Below are 18,838 nucleotides of genomic sequence, written 5' to 3'. Positions count from 1 at the left end.
TGTGTGTCTCTGTGTGTAGGTGTATGTATGTGTGTGTAGTGTGTGTGTATGTGTATAGTGTGTGTGTATAGTGTGTGTCTCTGTGTGTAGGTGTATGTGTGTGTGTATAGTGTGTCTCTGTGTGTAGGTGTATGTATGTGTGTGTAGTGTGTGTGTATGTGTATAGTGTGTGTCTATAGTGTGTGTGTAGTGTGTGTCTCTGTGTGTAGGTGTATGTATGTGTGTGTAGTGTGTGTGTATGTGTATAGTGTGTGTCTGTGTGTATGTGTATCCGTGTGTGGGTGTGTGTGTCTCTCTGTGCGCATGTGATCCCTAAGGAAAACCACAACCGGGGCTGTGATCACAAACACCACCCTAATGGCTAACAGCAGGCTTAAGGTCACTTTACATGAGAATTCTTCTCTTCTCCCAAATAAAATCAGTAAGAATAAGGTATACTCATTCTGGTTATGCAAAACAGTGCCCTTGATTGATGTAAAATACTGTAAATCCTTACTCCGGCCTCTCATTGATTGTTCCCAATTTTGCTAGAAGCCTAAACAGTCTTCCATTTTGAACCTCCTATAAAACATTTTAAAAAGAGAGAGAATATTAATGTTCCAGCTAACTGAATATAAAAGCAAATGTTTATAAAACTGGTATCCTGTACCAAGATTAGCTTTAAACTATAAACCCTAATATCCCCATCTTTTGGTTATAATTTTGAATATAACATGTTCTTTTCACATACTGTAATACTCAAGATGATTACGCAACTGTCCCTTTTTTTATTGGATTATAGTTTTTGTGTTACTTTCAGGTGTATAGCAAAGTGATTCAGTTACACATATACATGTATTCATTCTTTTTCAGTTTTTTCTCATATAGGTTATCACAGACTGGAGTAGTTTCCTGTGCTACACAATAGGACCCCGTTGGTTATCTATCTTATATACAGTAGGGTGTATGTATTAATCACAAGCCTGTGATTTATTCTTCCCCTGCTGTAGCTGTCTACTACTAAGACTGCATATTAAAAAAAAAAAATCAAGATTGTATCTCAAGACTGTAGCAAAACCATGAACAAAAAAAAAATAAGACAAACACCCAGAGGACCTGAGAAATCAAAATACTGAACACTGAGTTTGGACAAAAATATCTGCAAACAGTCTTAGCCAGCTGCATACTATATCCAGCACAGTAATTACTCTGTTTTACATCTACTGATACACACAGATGCAGGTGTGTACACACTCCTTTAACTACACACTTTACCTTTGCAAGGTCTTCCTCTATGACATCATTTCTCATTTGAGCAGCATCCAATTGAGTATAAAATCGAGCACCAATCATGGGCATGATGTCATTTACACTTCGCATCCTGTTTTGGTCAGTCAACAAATATCTAACCAAAATAGAGAAGGATCACTTGAATGCCAAACACGCAGTTTACAGAACAACACAACCCACAAGCACACAGGGACTGCTGCCACCAGCATGTTAGTGTGCACAATTTCAAAAATTTTTTTTCATGCAAGTCGAGTTCATTTTTAAAGCTTAATGATTGTATTTCTTTTCTCTGGAAAACTTTAAGAGCCAATGGAAAAAACTGTAAAAACGTCTCTTTCTCTAATCTTTTACTACTATGAAAATGAGAAAGGAAAGCTGGGTATAGAGTTACACTTACCATATTTCCATTCTCAAACCCTTCTTTACAATAGTGGGAGATGAAAAGATCCAAAAGTTTTGGAAGGGGTGGTTGTAAGTGGGGAAATTTTTCCATTGGTCTTCAAAAATAGTTTTTAAACTAAAACTCAGACTTTCATTTCGGTAAGGGAAACAACCCTCAGGTTTTTAAGAAGCTGTCTCCTGCTCTGTGACTTCATTTGCCAGCTGTCGGGGTATTTTTATTTCTGAGAAATCTCCATGCACTAACACACATCAGGAAAAAGAACAGTTTCTTCTACCATCATAACTAAGGCAGAAAAATACTACACGTCTCAAAGGGCTACCTGTCAGAACGCAATGATTATCGATCATTTAGTATTAGTATTCTGACAGGTCAGCTGTGTCCTAACCATTCCTAACAAAGCAGCTTCTAACTCTTCTGTGCTCTGCTTATAATTATACCTATTTTCTCCATAGGACTTATCTCTATCTTGCAAACATCTTGTTGACGTATTCATTAACTCCTCCCCATTATAATGGGGGGAAGCTCCAGAAGATGGGGGATTCTGTTCATCTTATACAAGGTAGCTTCAGCATCTGACACAGTTAGGCATTCTTTTGTTGAATAAATGAACGCTTATAAACTCATGTGGACAATCTATGTCTTAGCCATTCATCTGTAATTACTGACATATTTATATCTAACTACTCACACTTTAAGTTATTATAAGCTATGTGACTTTGGCAAGTAAATAACTTTATATCTCCCAGCCTCAGTTTTGACATCTTTAAAATGGAGCTAGTAATGGTACCTAATTTAAAGGGTTATTGGGAGAATTAGGTGAATTAATTCATAATTCACATCAATCAGCTCAAAAGTACATGATACATAGTTTACTGCTCTGTAAATTTTGATTCTGGTTAGTATGAAAGTATGACTTTTGTTTATTCACTTTTTATTAAGGAAAATTTCAAACATTTATAGAAGGAGAGAGAAGAGTATGATGAATCTTCATGTACCCATTACCCAGTTTCAATAATTATTAATTTATGGCCAATTTATTACACTTATATCCTTTACTCTCACTTTTATAAAAAGGGAAAATTATGACTTGAGATTACTTAAAACATCCTAGATGTTGCAAGCTATGGCTAGAAATCACTGCTGTGATAATATACGAAACAAATATTTTTACTTAAGAGAAATCATCTTAGTTGATCATAAGAGGAACCAGGCAACCACTGGCTCCAGTGCTCTGTCACAAGCAGGACACTTAGGCCAGTGTAACAAAGCACAGGTGGGCAGCCCCATCCTCCGTCCCTCAGTTCCATACCACAGGGCTAGTCCAAAAAGAAACTGGATCATCCAGGGTTACACAGAAAGATCAGAAGGAACAGCTGGAAGCTAAAAGAGACTGAAAAGGATCAATAAGCTCTAATTGCTTCTAGAACATCATAGAAAAAAAATTTCAAAGGAGACTTCCTAGCATCTTTTCTCCTGAATCATTTAAAATAAAAGTTCTGGTTGTCCCCCCTCCAGAATCCCCGATGTCAGATGCATCTTATAGACCATCATGACAGCAGTCCACAGTGGACTGGGCTTCTCTCAAGACCCAGTCATTTCAGACTTACAATCAAGGATTTCCTGGAGTATAAAGACACTGGGGGAGAAGCACAGGGACCCTGACACACATGCTCTCTGAAACAGGGGTGTGGGCCACACACCACACAACTGGGCTGTAGATGGGGTTATTTATGATAGCTCTTACAAAGATACTGACCACTCTGGAGAGCAGCACTGTCTAATGGACTTTCTGAAATGATGCAAATGTTCCATGTTCACACTGTCCAGTATATGAGCCAGAAGGTACATGCAGCTTCTAAGCTCTTGAGATGTACGTGGTGCAACTGAGGAACTGAATCGTTTCAATTTTATTTAACTGTAATTTATTTAAATTTAAAACATCTTATGTAGCTCGTAGATACCAATGCATCTCTAGGGGGTCTACCCTTTGGCCAAATGTTTAAAACACCAATAATTAATTTAAACACACTGGTTTATGAATTTATTTCAAGAAATACATACTTAGCAATAAAAATAAATTAAAAATTGTTTAATTATGTTTTGCCTGATTTTAAATAGTGGAAACTAAAAATCAATAGAATCACTGTTTAAAGACTCTCATGAAAAATCTGTCTTATCTCATAAGATCATTACATTAAAACTTACAAAATCAGATTCTTCAGGTCAGAGGAGTAGTTGATTGTCACCAGTTCCATGGCTTTCTGTAAATTCTCTCGCTGAATTCCTGCCAAAGAGTTGCAAGCCAAAGCCAACACAACTTTTCCTAATGATATCAGATCTGCTTGCTGACATGAAAGAATAAATATAACTTTTAATTTTTCTTTCATAGGCACAAATTTAATACACTGACACTATTGCCTGCATGGAAAAAGCATCTTTACAAGGAAGCTGAAGAACTAAGCACAAGGTTCCTAAATATTGGCGCTCATCAGAATTACCTTCATTAAAAAGACTGAGCAACTCCACTCCAGATTCTCATGCAGTAGGTCTGGGAACAGGCCCAAACTTTTTAAAGTACCCAGGTAATTCTAATGAAGGTACTCCTAGGGGCTACTTTAAGAAACATTATTCAAAACAATTCATATGCCACCTACAGAACTGCTGCTTTACTGTCTTTTTTTCCCCCCAAATGTTTATACTTAAATAAAGCTCATATTCTTACTATGGCAGGACATTTGAGGCTGGTTACCAAACAGCTGCTTCACAGTAATCATTACATTCATGATTGGCACTTTCTTCATTTTCCATGATGCACAAAAGTGAGAGTCTATTTGAAAGGGAAGTAATTCCCTTATTCCAAACACAATGTCCACAATACCTGATTTCAGAGCACATTCTCTAGACATCAACAATGCTGCAAACCTCCATAACAGTCCATCTGCCCTTATTTCCTAGCAGACAGATTTTCACACTATGGTCGATCTCTGAGCTCTGTAACCACCTCATTTCCTACTCATTTTGTTTGTTTCTTTGAAAGATTTCCTCCCTTGAGGTCTCTCTTTCAAAAGAATGTTTAAAAGACAGCTGACTAATAATAACTCCTAGAAACAGAATGGTCACCTAAGTGGCCCTGCTTGCAAGGTTAACTATCAGTAATCATATACCTCTGAGACAGTGGAACAGTTCAGAGTTCAAGGAAATCATTTTAAGTAATTTCTACGGAAAACTCGCATAAATCTTCACAATTTGAGATCTCATCTGATTTACTGGATACATGTTTATTTATGGAATAAATAAATATTCCATAGGAGCTTTCAAACCTAGCTTTACAATAAAATTCACCTGAGAAGCTTAAAAAAAAAAAAAAAAAAATCACCCAGTGGCTATCCCTCCATCCTATTTTGGTGTTGTTAGTCTGGGGTAAGATCTACATATTGGTATTTTTCAAAACTTCCTAAGAGATTCGGATATGCAGCCAGGGTTGAGAGCCACTGGTTTTGTAGTTTATAAATGGTGTTATTTGCACACTCAGGTGAGTATTTCAAGGCAATTGCTACTGAAACTTTAGGACTAGATAGCTATCCTTAACAACATCCTTCCCAAAGAGTAAAAAATAAAAAGAAATCAAACTCCATGACTAAAATAACGTTAAAAAATTCAAATCTAGCATTGGTGAATCTGATACTCTGAACCTAAGATCCTATAATATAATCAGTGGAAAAATTGATTATCAGACAAACAACTCTGAATCCATCAGGAAAAGAGAGGCCAAGGATTCATGTCAGAGAAACTGTAAGACTCCGTCAGTGGCCGAGTCTGGAGATCAGGCTGGGAGGGCAGGTGCCACGGGAAGGGGCATGAATGCTGTGGCATCGTCCTTGCTCTCTGGACCCATAGCTGTGACTGAACTCAGGCAGGACTCCTCTCAGTCTCTCTCCGGATCAATAAAACATTCCAAGTTAGATAAAGAAAATCATAAACATGCTGATCGACAGAAATCAGTACATGGAAAAGCAAACTGTAAAAGTCTACAAGTGCTTCAATTCAGTGTCATCAGCAAAGCAAACTTAAGCTTGTTACTGTTTATTAGGTATTTCAGCAGCATGTAGCAACACACAACATCCCCACCCTCAAACAGCAAAATCTTCAGTTTAGCTCCACCCTGAATCAATGCTATAACTAAATCTCCCGCCTAGAGCACCCCCTATTACAAGACTGGAAAACAGGAAAACAAAAGCACAAAACAGCTGAAGGACTATATGGGTTTAAGAAATAAGTCCATCTGATTCTGAGTACATCTGCCACCTTTCTGAAGCTGGGTCAAGGTGGGAATATGCACCTCAAAATGAAGTATACACATCACATAACCCAGACTAAATCAGAACTGATTTTTTCAAATAAAAGAGGTTAATGAAGTCCTGCTGGACAGAGACATTGTAATGTCATTAAGCACTCAGTAACTCTCCTTTCCTTATTCCCAGCTAAATAGTGTTCCGTTTGTTATTTTTGCTTCTTACCTCCATCTGGCTTTTCCCCCCATTTGTTGAATTCTGGAGGCTTTCCCCCCAACTCATTTTCAGTTTCTTCCTGATTCTTGACTTCTTGATTTTTCTCTGATTCTATCTATGGCTCTACTTATGTCCATTTTACTGAAAGTCAGTCTCTATTCACGTGTCTGAAACAGACTATGAAAAATAGACTACAAGAAACAATACACTCCTTTCTCATGTACCCTCTTCTCTGTAAAATCATAACCCCCCCACTAGGAACTACCATGAATTCTCTCCTTTACCTTACTTATATAAGCTATATGGAAAATCCATATATACACCCACTCCAAAAAAGAAAGGAAACCTGATACAATCTTTGCCTTTGAAAAATAAAGGGAGGCTGACAATTGGTTGAAAGTAGCCCGAGTTTATCAACGGGGGCAGATCTTAACCTACCAATCAGTTGGCCCAAATGCTTATTTTACAGTTGTTTATTTTGAAACTCTGGAATTGGTTTTTCTTATGAAATGTGATCTTTCAAGGTAACTAACTATACAATCCAAAACATAAAGGACATTCGAAAATAAAAAAATGGAAAACACCCCTGCTGTGATACTTACAGAGAAACAAAATCAAACTAGTCTTATCTTTCACTAGTAATTAAAAAGAAAAAGGAGCTATTCAGAATAAAGAGGAATGAAGAGGTACCATGAGGCTGCACATAAACAACACAACACCAGTTCTGTGGACAGAGGGTTTCCTAATAGTTGCAACAGAGGCTGATGGCACTGGTTCTAAATAATGTCTAATTTCTCTTCCAAAGTTTAGTATTATTTTCTTGGATATATAAAGATCATTACCATTTTGACAGTCAATAATCAGTCACTTTCAGGAGCACAAAGATTATGAAGGAAAATTTTCAGAGCCAATTAGTTAGGCACTAAGTATAAGACAGATGATAAGCAGGAAAGTAGCTAAGAAACAACCAACCAGGATAAGAAAGAGGGAGTCAACTCCCCTCTGCAGAAGAAAGCTGCTAGCGGTGGGGGTTGGGTGAGGATGAGGGGACTGGAGGGTGGCCAGATTCTTCCACATAGAGCCCACTAGATGGCGCTACCAACCAGAACAGCTTGGCAGCTGCTGGGGGTAAGTGGGTCCGAACAGAGGGGAAGGAAGCTGTGAAAAGGCTGCAAACAACTGAACACGACTAGGGGCTCTAAGTCTGGGGACTATGCTGTCCACCGTCCAGCAGCAAAGGAAGAGGTTTAAGCATGAACTAACCGGAATATCACACGCTACTTACACTCTAATTCTCATCCAGGCCTTTCGTTTTTGTTCTGAATTTATCTCAATTTTAATAAAGCAAACTAAAATCTTTCAAAGATTTAAAGAAAAGAAAATGAAATGAGAAGGGCAGTGGGAAGGTAAGGTATTCTCCCTGTTTCTCCATGTAAATAAGAGATTTTGCCTTACATCAAATCTCCCCAAGTTAATAAATGTTCAGAATCACCAAAAACTCCTTACATTAAAAAAACAAACACACACTGTCTTAAAATGACAACTGCACATCCTCCAAAAAATATGAATACAAACAGAATGACATGAGATACTGACTTTAAATAGCTATATCACTTGCACAGAGTAAATAGGCAAAAGCAACCACACTGAAAGCTCTTGCAGAGGTGGATTCTTACCTATACCTTGCATTAATCAAGAAATAAGAATGAAATAGCTAAGAACACAATGGAACCTCAGTCCACAATATTATGATAAAGTCAGACTATAACCAAATTCTAATGATGTACAAGAAGTGAGTGATAGGTTTTGAATAACGAAAAGAAAAAGAATCCTTTAGAAAACAGCTATACAACACCTTTCCTTTGAAAATAAAAGTTTTGGATTGACAGTGGGACAACCATAAAAGTAAAAACAACAGGTGTGATTTTAACATACTAAAAAGTGAAAACTAAGTAAAATGTCATTTACTGTATTTCATTCAGCTAATTAATGTTCTAATCTATGCTGAGGATGAATTTCCTAGTCATATAAATGCATTTTCATTTGAACTACTAGTCTCTTGACACTGCCACTAATTCTGTATATTACAACTTCTAAGGGCGCTACACTGAACACACCATAGTGGTTAAGAAATGCACATTCCAAGTCTGCATAGAGACCACCCCCAGAATAAACTGAGATCTACATTTAAAATTCTGAACTGCTTTTAAAATTTTTAAAAAAAAAATTATCTTGAAAAAAAAAAAATTCAAGCCTTAAATTATTAAGTAAATATCCATGTTAATTCTTACTCACCTGGTATTGAGCCATTAATGCCAATGGATTATTATTCTGACTGTTATCAAATGTTAAAACATCAAAAACTCCAACACAATTTACTCGCAACCTTTAAAGATCAGAAAATTTAGAGAGAATAATTAAAATGAGACTTTTGAAAACTTACATCCTAGTGGAAACTGAACATTTCTGATGATACTGGGAGGGATCTCAGCATCCTGGCCAGGCCTTCCGCCTGCCCTACCCCCATGTAACCCCTGCCAGTCACGTCAGAGATAACGTCACAGACTTCAAGTGACAGGCCTCTGGTTGTGAAAGCCGGGAATGGATAAAGCCAAGACTGCAACTTGTGCTGTTTGGCTATCAGATCACTGCTTCTTTTCCCCAAACCTAGATGCTTCTTTACTAGTTACGCCTGAAAAGAGAACCAGTTAGCTTCTTAACAGGTGATGAAGATGTGCTAGGCACATTCAAAGCATTTTACATGTATTAATTTATTTGGTCCTCTGAATAATCTTATGAGGCAGGTACCTTACAAATATGGAAAATGGAGATAACAACAGCACCTGTCTCACAGACTGCTGAACACACATGTAACTTGCTGTTAGTTAAGTAACTAGCAGAGCCAGGACATGAATCCAGGTAACCTGGTACTAAGACCTTGAGCTCCTCATGCTATGCTGTCCAAGACAATTCTCAAAATTTCAGCAACTCAAACGCTGGTGAAGTCAAGGTATCTGTAAGATCACTTGTTCTCAAAGCATGAAACCCAATCAGCAGCAACAGCATCAATCGCCCCTTGTTAGAAATGCAAACTCCTAGGCCTCGCCCCAGACTCCATGAATGGGAGCTCTGGGGGTGTAGCCCAACAGGCTGTGCTGACTAAGCTTCTCCAGATCATGGGGACTCATGTCAAAATCTGAGACTGATAGTTGTACATATGAAACTTGTACTGACACTGGTTGATATACCCCCAACCCTAACCATACATAACTCCCAAACTCCTATAAGATCTTGGTTAATAACAAGGCATTTTATTACAAACTCAGCATGTAAAAAAAAAAAAAAAACTTACAAATGAACTCAAAGTCACAGCAGTTCTTCTGGATGGAATATATGAAAAGGTAGGATTAAAACAAATCCTCATGCTATGTTTACTAAGCTGTCATAGGTTAGATGATCGATAAAGAAGCCAGAGTTCAAAATGCCAGTACCTTGTTTTGCCAGTTATCAGAATCTTTGTTGGGTCCATAACGCGACATGCCAAACCTGCGGTATGAATGGTACGCAGTGCAGAACTCAGCTGGACAATATATGCCCAAATAAGAGATTCTGGCAACAATCCAGCATGCTGTCTGGGCAACGGTCCATCATGTTGACCTATAAACACAAATTAAAAAAAAAAAAAATTGCACCTTCATGTAACTAACTATAAGACTAAAACATGCAGATCAAAAAGAACTCAAGAAACAAACCCAAATTTTCCTACGTACGATATTACACCTCAGTATTATAATGCCAGCAGTAGCAGAGCTCTCACTGAGCTTCTCTTTTCTGTGACCACTATAATTATTGCACAGCAAACAAAAATTATTAAAGTAAGAACTTCAGCTTAATTGTGAACCAAGTTCTGATTAAAAACAGGAACTGAAGGGATTATTTTTCTTAAACAGTGGTTAAACCTTGTCTCTATTACTGCTCAGGTGTGTGGGAACTATTCTTTCCATGGCTTGAGGGAAACAAAGTCTCCACCAACATCTCTGTGGAGTGTTTTCTTATTGTCCTTATGCTGCCCAGCCTCTTCTATTACAACCATGTCCAATTAACAGAAAACATAAATGTAAAACACTGAACGTCACTTATGCCACTTATGCGTAGTAATGTTGAAACATAAAAATAATCCAGTCTACCATGAAAAGTAATCCTTTTGATTCTATCAACCTTGTAAGTGCTTCTTGATATAATTTTCTGGGTCACTGTTAACCAAGAGAAAAGGGACCTCATAAATTTAATTAGATTTTGTAATTATTTCAGGGAACATGACCTTATAAATCCAAGTGTTCAAATGGTTGTAAACAAACCTTTACTGAATCAGTTATAAAAGCAACACAGTTAAATGGTTAACTGTGGAGCTAATAAACAGCTAGTAAGTACTTATGGCTTGAGACAAAATTTCCAAGGAAGAACAAATACAAAATTCAAAAACTGCTATCCCTCAAATTTAGACAGAACTGAAGATAATACCATCTGGAACACCATGTTAAATGACTCAAAAAGTAGACATATATGACAACCAGGAAGCGGTCAAATAAAGCTATTTAATAAGTGTGGTAATAGGGAAAAAAATATTTGTAGCAAATACATTGCATACTTTGTGCCAGATTCTGTCTAGTTACTTTACCCACAGTATGTCATTTTAAACCTTTTACCACAATCCCTATAAGGTATGCTATTATTATTACCACTCTCTTATTACTATCTCTTACAACCTGCCATTTTTTATTTTGTTTTAAATTAACAAATTAAATAGTATAAGAAAGCATTATACTTCCATCTATGTCTCTACAAGTTTATGTAAACATTGGCTCTTTTTTCCTTCATTTTCAATATTCATACTGGAAAACAGAGATTATAAATTGCTATAAATTAAAGTATATATGGTACATTTAGAGGAGTTAATACCACCAAAAAATACTTTCAAACACTAGAAAATGAACTGATTCCTAAGAAAATGTAAACATACCAAATAATGAAACACCAAAAGCAGAATTAAGATTTAAAAAAACAAAAAAAAAAACCTAAAAAGGAGTGCTATAAATCAGTGGTTCTCAACAGTGATCACCTTTGCCACCTCAGGGACATCTGACAGTGTCTCAAGATATTTTTGGTGTCACAACAGGAGGAGGGGGTTGCTACTGGTATCTAGTGGGTACACAGTGGGGATGTTGCTAAACACCCAGCAAGGCAGAGAATGGTCCTACAAAAATAATTAATTCAGCCCCAAATGTCAACAGTGCTGAGGCTGAGAAACCCAGCTATAAATTAAAGCCAACAGTCATTTCACAGCTGTTGTTACTAAAATAAACGAACAACTACAGCTATATTTCTCTATAGGAAAAGTTATACCACATCCCTTTCAACAAAATCATGTGTGTGCTACTGATGACATGGCAAAAGGAAAAAAATGACCACACTCTGAGACCAGATTTTTAATGCAAAACAGCCATGTAACCACAGCTTGCTTCTTTCAACTGTCAGAAAGCAAAGTTAGGAGCAAACAAGTAATATATTTTATCTGTGATGCCAGGCAGACTCCAGCCTTCTCTCTCCTTGCTTCCTCTCAGGATACACTCAGGAAAATCTTTAGCAAATTAATAACCTCAACATAAAGGGTAACACTTTTCTGCCCCCAAACAAAAAATGATACATACATTTTCCTTCCCCCAAAACAAACTAATTAATAGACATTGCAAAATGAATTAACTCTGAAATGATTTACCCTTCAATAAGCATTTGTTAGAATGTAATGACATTTTAGTTCTTTGCAATATATAAACAATACAACAATTCTTTAAATACTAGATGAAGAAAATATTCCCCATTTAAGTAAAAGTTACCTGAAAATTTTTTGAAGACTAGTTCCTTTAGTTAACACAGAATCTTACCTTAAAGCAAAATATTTGTTCAGGGAAACAATTATGTAAATAACAGAGAGTCACACTGGACTATGCAAAAGAGACAAAACAAACCAAAACAAGAAAGAAATGTCAAGAGACTTATAATGATGATGCTTTGGGTGGTGAAGTTACAGAAATTATTTTTCAACTTAATGAATTTCCCAAACCATTTTACTCAGAAAGCATAACATTTTTTAAAGAAAAAACAAGAGGAGAAAAACCTTTATCATATTCTCAGCTACATAAATTTCAGATATTTACATAAGTCTTTCATAACCCATCTTCATCTCCATCTACAGATAGTATGTTATTTCCTAACTTGTTACATATTGACTCCATTTCTTTAAAGTATTTCTTTTTAAAATGCAGTATGGTCTTTAAACTGAATAGGGCTAAACTTACAAGTACTTTAAAACACAGAACTACTCTTTCACAGAGCAAAGGCCCTGTCAAACTCAGCTTTCTTGCATCATCGCCTTACCCCACTTTCTCTTTGTGAAATAGGCATCTGCGTTGGGGTCATTGAAGTGTCTGCTCATCATGGTCTCTCCTCCAGCATGGAAATCATATGCAAACACAAGAGCTTGAAATGAAACACAAACGCTCATTATTGCAACCTGGCTTCCAACAATGAAGCCCACCAGCAGAGAGACAATTACAAGTCACTCACAAGGCTCTGAGAAAGCTTTAGTGGTAAATACTTCACGCAAGGTTACAATATTTGAGTGCTGAATTTTTTTCCACATGTCGACCAATACCATGCACTTTGTGTTAACAAGACGAAAACCTGAAAAAGAGAACATTTTCTGCTTAACCGGAAATGACATCTCCCCCTTACTTCCCCAGAAACGTGCCAAAAGAGCCGTATTATACATCCCTTGTTGTTGTTTAGTTGCTAAGTCGTGTCCAGCTCTTTTGGGACCCCATGGACTACAGCCAATCAGCTTTCTCTGTCCACTGGATTCTCCCAGCAAGACTGCTGGAGTGGGTTGCCATTTCCTTCTCCAGAGGATCTTTCCAACCCAAGGATCAAACCCAAGTCTCCTGCACTGAGAGGCAGATTCTTTACCACGGAGCCACCTGGGAAGCCCAATATATCCCTTAATGAGATACTAATTTCCAAATGAAACAATAAATGTATTTATTATCCTTTAAATTCATGTTAATTAAATAAACTCATTCAGGAATATCTGGATAATCTCAGCCTCAATAATATGCTCCTAAAAGAGGATAAATTATGTTCCTTACCATGTATCCTCCGAAGGCAATAAGGCAGATCGTCTTTGCTATTTACAGCTTTGTAGCAGGATGTAATATATCCAAAATTACTTGATTTCTGTATCCGGTTGGGTGGTGGCAGTGGTTCTAGAGGGAACAGGCTATGGTAGCTGTCAACTTCTGAAGGGACTGCTAGAATAATTCATAAGAAGATGACTTTAGCTTGCAAACATTCATAAATCTCTCAGATCTCAAAGAAAAAAAGAAGAAACCAAATCCACAAATGACTGATATCAAATACTCTGTATTCTAGAAGAGTGTCAACATTCATAGTGTGTCCATTCTATAGGGCACACCAGTCTCACAATCAATAAAAACAGACATTATAACACAACAAAAGAACTAGACTTCATGAACTCAAAAATATTTGTTTGGTAACAGCACAACTCTTGTTTCTCAGCTCTTAGAAACAATTTGGATTATCACTTATAAATATTAAACTTTCCAACGGTATCTTATTTGTCTTTTCCTAATCATCAATGATGTTCAACATTTCTTCATAATTTTTGGCTGTATAAATTTCCACTTTCTTGAAATGCCTACTCCTATTTTTGGCCACTTCTCAGTTTTGTTTTTAAGGTCTTACTAATCTGTGGCTTTAATTTTCTTTTCTTTGTCAAACATGTAAACATCTAAGCTTTTTCTCTACTATAGATATCTTTGGGTTGTTTTTAACTTTAATTCGATAAAGTTTATCAGTATTTGAAGAGTCAACAAACTTTGCCTCCAGTATAGGAAATCTTTCCCTATTGAAACATTAAATTTATGAGTTTTAAAGCTTTGTATTATCATTTACAGACATTACACATTTTGTTTTAGACATCTAAATTCTTAATCTATCTGTTTTTGCAGTTTTTGCATGTGGTTTGAGATGATACAACTGTAAGAATGCAACCTTCTACCATGAAGAAAACCATCTTCCCCGCACTTTCCTGTCCCCACCGATGAGCCCCTGTGTCACCTCTCCCTAGCCTGCTCCAGCAGTCAGGACGTCCAGCCCAGTGCCATTACCGCACCACTGCAGGGACTACAGACTCAAGCCAAGCCTGCCCTCCCCACACACCAGAACCCTAACCACAATCTTCAGAGTGTTGCAGGGAGTCTTCGACCTTCACTTTCTGATAAATTCTATCATATACTACGAAAAGCTCTGTTATGTGCAATATAATTTAAAAAAAAAAAATAAAGAAACAAAGACCAAACCTTGATTAGAAGTGGAAAGTGAAAGTGGAGTCACTCAGTCATGTCAGACTCTTTGCGACCCCATGGACTGTAGCCTACCAGGCTTCTCTGTCCATGGGATTTTCCAGGCAAGAGTACTGGAGTAGGTTGCCACTTCCTTCTCCAGGGGATCTTCCCGACCCAGGGATTGAACTCTGGTCTCCCACACTGTAGGCAGACGCTTTACCCTCTGAGCCACCAGACTTTCAGGCAATCTCCCAACCTTCCAGGGAGGAGAGAGAAGCTGAAGACTGAGTTAACTGCCAAGAGCCAGAAATGTAACCAACATGCCTTGACAACAAAACATCCATAAAGACTCCTCAGCAGCGGGATTCAGAGAGCTCACACACAGCTGGTGGGCCTGACGTGGCACTGAGAGGGTGGCACACTGGAGAGGGCAAGGAGGTCCCCCACCCCCACCCCCTGCCCGACACATCTCTTGCATGTGGCTGTTCCCTGAGTTGCACCCCTTATAGTAAGCCAGGAATAGTTCATACAGTGTCTTCCCGAGTTCTGTGAGTCATCCCAGCTTATTCCCAAACCTGAGGGCATCCAGCAGAAACCCCCAAATTTGTAGTTGCCCAGACAGAAGTCTGGGTAGCCTAGGTACCCCATTTCAGCTGACATCTGATGCAGGAGTGGTCTTACGGGATCGAACCCTTCCTTAACAATTAAACTGTTAGACATGAAGCAGGTGTTAGTACTGTGAGTAAAATTAACTCATGTGCTTTGACTAAAATTGTACTAAATCTATGTATTAGTTTACAAAAATTGATAATCATTATGTCTTCTTATTCATAAATATAGTATTTCACTCTATATATTTACCCTATTTAACATTTCTTAGTAAATCTCCCTCACTGAGATGTTAAGTATCTTGTATTTATTTCTAGGTACTGATACTCTGAAACTACTGTAAATAGCATCTTCATTTTATTTATTTTTTATTTTTTGCCCTGGCTAGGGCCTCAAAGACAATGCTTGATATTAAGGAAAATTCTAACATGAACATTTCAAAGGCCATGACAGAAAAGTTTCCTGACCAACTAAAGTAGAAAAGATCAGTCTTGAAACATAATAGCCAGACATACTCCTTTGAATTCTTTAGCAGTCAAGAAGAGACACACTTGACTGTGCTGAGTCCTTGATTACAACCAGGTATTTTGAGATTACTGCTACAGTAAATGTATTCCTGCTGTATTATTTATAAAGTTTTGCTAAATAAAACCACATTTAATCTTGCCTTTACAGAATAAGCTAAGGAAAGAGATTTTAATGCACTCTGAGAAACACTACAATTCAGCCAAAAAAATACAGGTTTAAACCCTGATTTGGTCAGACAATTACTAGCCACTGGTCTTAGATGCAAGTTACTTAACCTGCCTGTTACCTTCAGTTTCCTCACAAGTGAAACAGAGGTGATAATATTAGCAAGTACACCACAGGAGCTTTGCAAAGAAAAAACTTACACACAGAAAGCCTTAGTACACAGGCATGCCACAGTCTCAATGTTAATAATAATAACAGCAACAATCACCTCCCACTCCTACTTAAGTACCTATACTTTGTCAGGTTTCAAAAGATCATAACATTCTAATGCACAGTGAGATAAATCACAGTGGAAATTCTAAAACTGCCTATTTTTTGGATAAACTAGAATCTTGTCACATGTAGAATTATTTGAAAAACACTAGATGACCAACGGCATCTTGGAATTCTTAACTAGATTTCAAACAAATATATTCATTAAACAGTATTAATTAGCTGGCATAAGGCATAAAAACCATGGAACTATGTAAGGATTATACTCTTCTTTAAAAGGAAGGATCAATCAAGTTGCATTTTACCTGGCATATCCGCTTGATCAATTTGAGCCATTGTTATTAAATGTCTGTTTATCAGCTCCTAAGAAAAGAAAATAAGTTTATTTATATCTAAAGACAGCTTCTGAAATATGGACTTTTTATTGTAACTGAATAACATAACCATTAATAGTTTTGGCATGTGCACTTTTCATGCTGATATCATACTGATATCATGAAATGACATTTCCAATACTGGTAAAATGTCTAAATTCCAGTCCCAGCTAGACCTGCCCATAACTCTAGTTGGTTTCAAGTAGCAGTGTTACAACTCAGAGCCTACAGTTAGCTCTGTGGTCAATAATTCACTCCACAAACAATATTCTGGGGGTGCAACTTACTTCTGTGAAATAAAACCATTTCTGAGGCTCTAAGAGTAAAATAAAATCCTACATATCAAGTAACACCTGTTTAACAACAAAAAAATTAAATTATTTTATAAAACCTATTTTGTAGAAAATTTTGAGCTTTCTTAAAATGAGGTTCGTTTCTAGGCCAAATTACCTATTAGCTAACAACTACAGATATTAGCAAAAATTTGTTTAGAGATCAGAAACCATTTAAATTATTTTATATACTTCAGAGGCTTTTCAATGCACAGGACGTGAGGTGCAAAATGGTGGTCCATTTAAATAGCTATTCTATGTTTTGTATTACCTGCAATTGTCTTGAAAAACACGTTTCCTTAAATAAATATATCAATTAGAACTCATAAATTCTATCTGCTTCAGTACAGCATATCTAATTAAATAATATAATTTGAAAGGAGCTCTGTTGTTTCTCCAGTTCTTTGCTAAAGAATGACAGACATCAACTGTTTCTACTCTGAACCCTGAAAGCGTACCTGTCGCAGTTCATCAGCCATGAAGAAGGAAGGTGCGTTCGCTTTTGGCTGCATATAAGCAACGTGAGGTGCAGTTGGAGGATAGATGTGGTAATTGGGAAATACCTAAAAGACAGAGAAGGGGAAAATAGAATGATCAATTTTTCTCAACTGATAAGCTTTATCATTACTGTGATAAAGTTCAAATCTTTAAATGACAGTGATAAATTGATAGTTTTAATCTTTATATGACAGTGAATTAAAGGCCTCAGAGAATAGCTGTTATCAGCACACTTTCTAAATGAATTCATTTTTAAAATCTTTATTGGAATAATCAATTTTTTAAACTCTAATAACAAAGGAGTCATTTCTTCAGATATGTAAGATTTTACCTCCAATGAGAGGCACAAGTAGTTTTTTGGAAGTATATTTTAAAGGCAATTGGAAGAGAGGAAGAAAGTAGATACTAAAAGTGCTTGGGAAAAGTCAGAGCATGGAGTAACTCTGCCCTGGCTGCCCAAAGAACTGCCCTCTGGAAGGGTCTCCCGCAGCCAAACTGAACAAAGAGTTATCTAGATGCCTGTTAACACCTCAGACTAGAACAGGAAAGAGGACCAGCATCCTCTGGGTCAGCAGTGGAGGTGAACAGAAGGATGTGACAGAGTATATACCTTGCAATCAAACTACAACAAAACCACTAAACTCTGCTGCCAGCCTCGTGCCTTTGATCCTTCCAACTGGGCTTTTCCCACCACCCTGCTTTCTTCCCATCTTCCTCTGCCTCTCCTTCCCTCCACTGGTCCACAGCACAAAATCAAAGTACACCCTAAAATATCTTCTATTTTATCCCTTCATATTTAAAGCTGCAACAAACCCTTTTTTTCTCTTTTAAAAATGAATTCAGCTGATTTCCGCTGCCCTCAGATGACTGTTCTGCTTTGGATCTCAAGCAGGAAATGGTTTTGCAATACTTGAAAGGTTTCCTTTAACTACACCTGCGAGGAGAACAGTGCCTCCTTTCCCTGGCCGTGGTTTCCTTACATCAGGTAGTACAGTTGGGCTGAACTACCTCAGGTTTACCAGGAGTGTACTTTTAAGAGCTGTTTGAAGGGTAAAAACATTGTGAAAATGTGCCATGTATAACATCCACAGAAACAGCTGAGACAGTTTTGTGATACAACAATCTCTTTATAGGTTAAACTGAACTTTTTTCTACAAATGTGATAAAATAAAAATGTAAGTAATTACGAAATATAATAACCCCCTCCCCAAAAGCAAAACATTGATGGAATTCTTACTTGCAAGAACCAAGGAAAGTCTCTACTCTACCTCAATTATTTGACCTTCTGCTCGGCAAGCTGTTCTGTGATAATTTTTGAAAGATCTCTGACCAAAGACAAAAACAGAACAAAAAACTATTAGCTGCTTAATTACTTTTTAGAAAGCATTTCACATGATTCACAAGTATTTCCATAAATGTTTTCACATTTATTTCTCAGACAGTGGTCACTTACAGTTGG

General features: G+C 37.1%; 1 protein-coding gene across 9 annotated transcripts in view; it reads right to left on the bottom strand.

The window, feature by feature from the left end:
- Window positions 1-18,838, bottom strand: part of PAN3 (poly(A) specific ribonuclease subunit PAN3) — a 120,311-nt gene that overhangs the window by 11,875 nt on the left and 89,598 nt on the right. For 4 of the 9 annotated variants that reach the window (XR_011489103.1, XM_070471723.1, XM_070471724.1 and 1 more), the window contains 11 exons: window positions 18,648-18,704; window positions 17,340-17,444; window positions 16,481-16,538; window positions 13,383-13,544; window positions 12,805-12,921; window positions 12,616-12,717; window positions 9,672-9,837; window positions 8,476-8,566; window positions 3,878-4,017; window positions 1,255-1,384; window positions 497-561 (listed from right to left, as the gene is read on the bottom strand). Coding sequence is in view for 7 of the 9 variants with exons in the window: in XM_070471723.1 (XP_070327824.1) it covers window positions 497-561; window positions 1,255-1,384; window positions 3,878-4,017; window positions 8,476-8,566; window positions 9,672-9,837; window positions 12,616-12,717; window positions 12,805-12,921; window positions 13,383-13,544; window positions 16,481-16,538; window positions 17,340-17,444; window positions 18,648-18,704 (1,193 nt within the window). In the remaining 2 variants the exon portion in view is untranslated. Of the gene's footprint in view, window positions 1-496; window positions 562-1,254; window positions 1,385-2,977; window positions 3,063-3,877; window positions 4,018-8,475; window positions 8,567-9,671; window positions 9,838-12,615; window positions 12,718-12,804; window positions 12,922-13,382; window positions 13,545-16,480; window positions 16,539-17,339; window positions 17,445-18,647; window positions 18,705-18,838 lie in introns of those variants that run through there. The other 5 variants (XM_020882210.2, XM_070471725.1, XM_070471728.1 and 2 more) reach the window with 4 other exon arrangements.

Source organism: Odocoileus virginianus, chromosome 8 (assembly GCF_023699985.2).
Source record: "Odocoileus virginianus isolate 20LAN1187 ecotype Illinois chromosome 8, Ovbor_1.2, whole genome shotgun sequence".
Classification (NCBI taxonomy): domain Eukaryota; kingdom Metazoa; phylum Chordata; class Mammalia; order Artiodactyla; family Cervidae; genus Odocoileus; species Odocoileus virginianus.
This window is presented reverse-complemented; position numbering and strand designations above follow the sequence as displayed.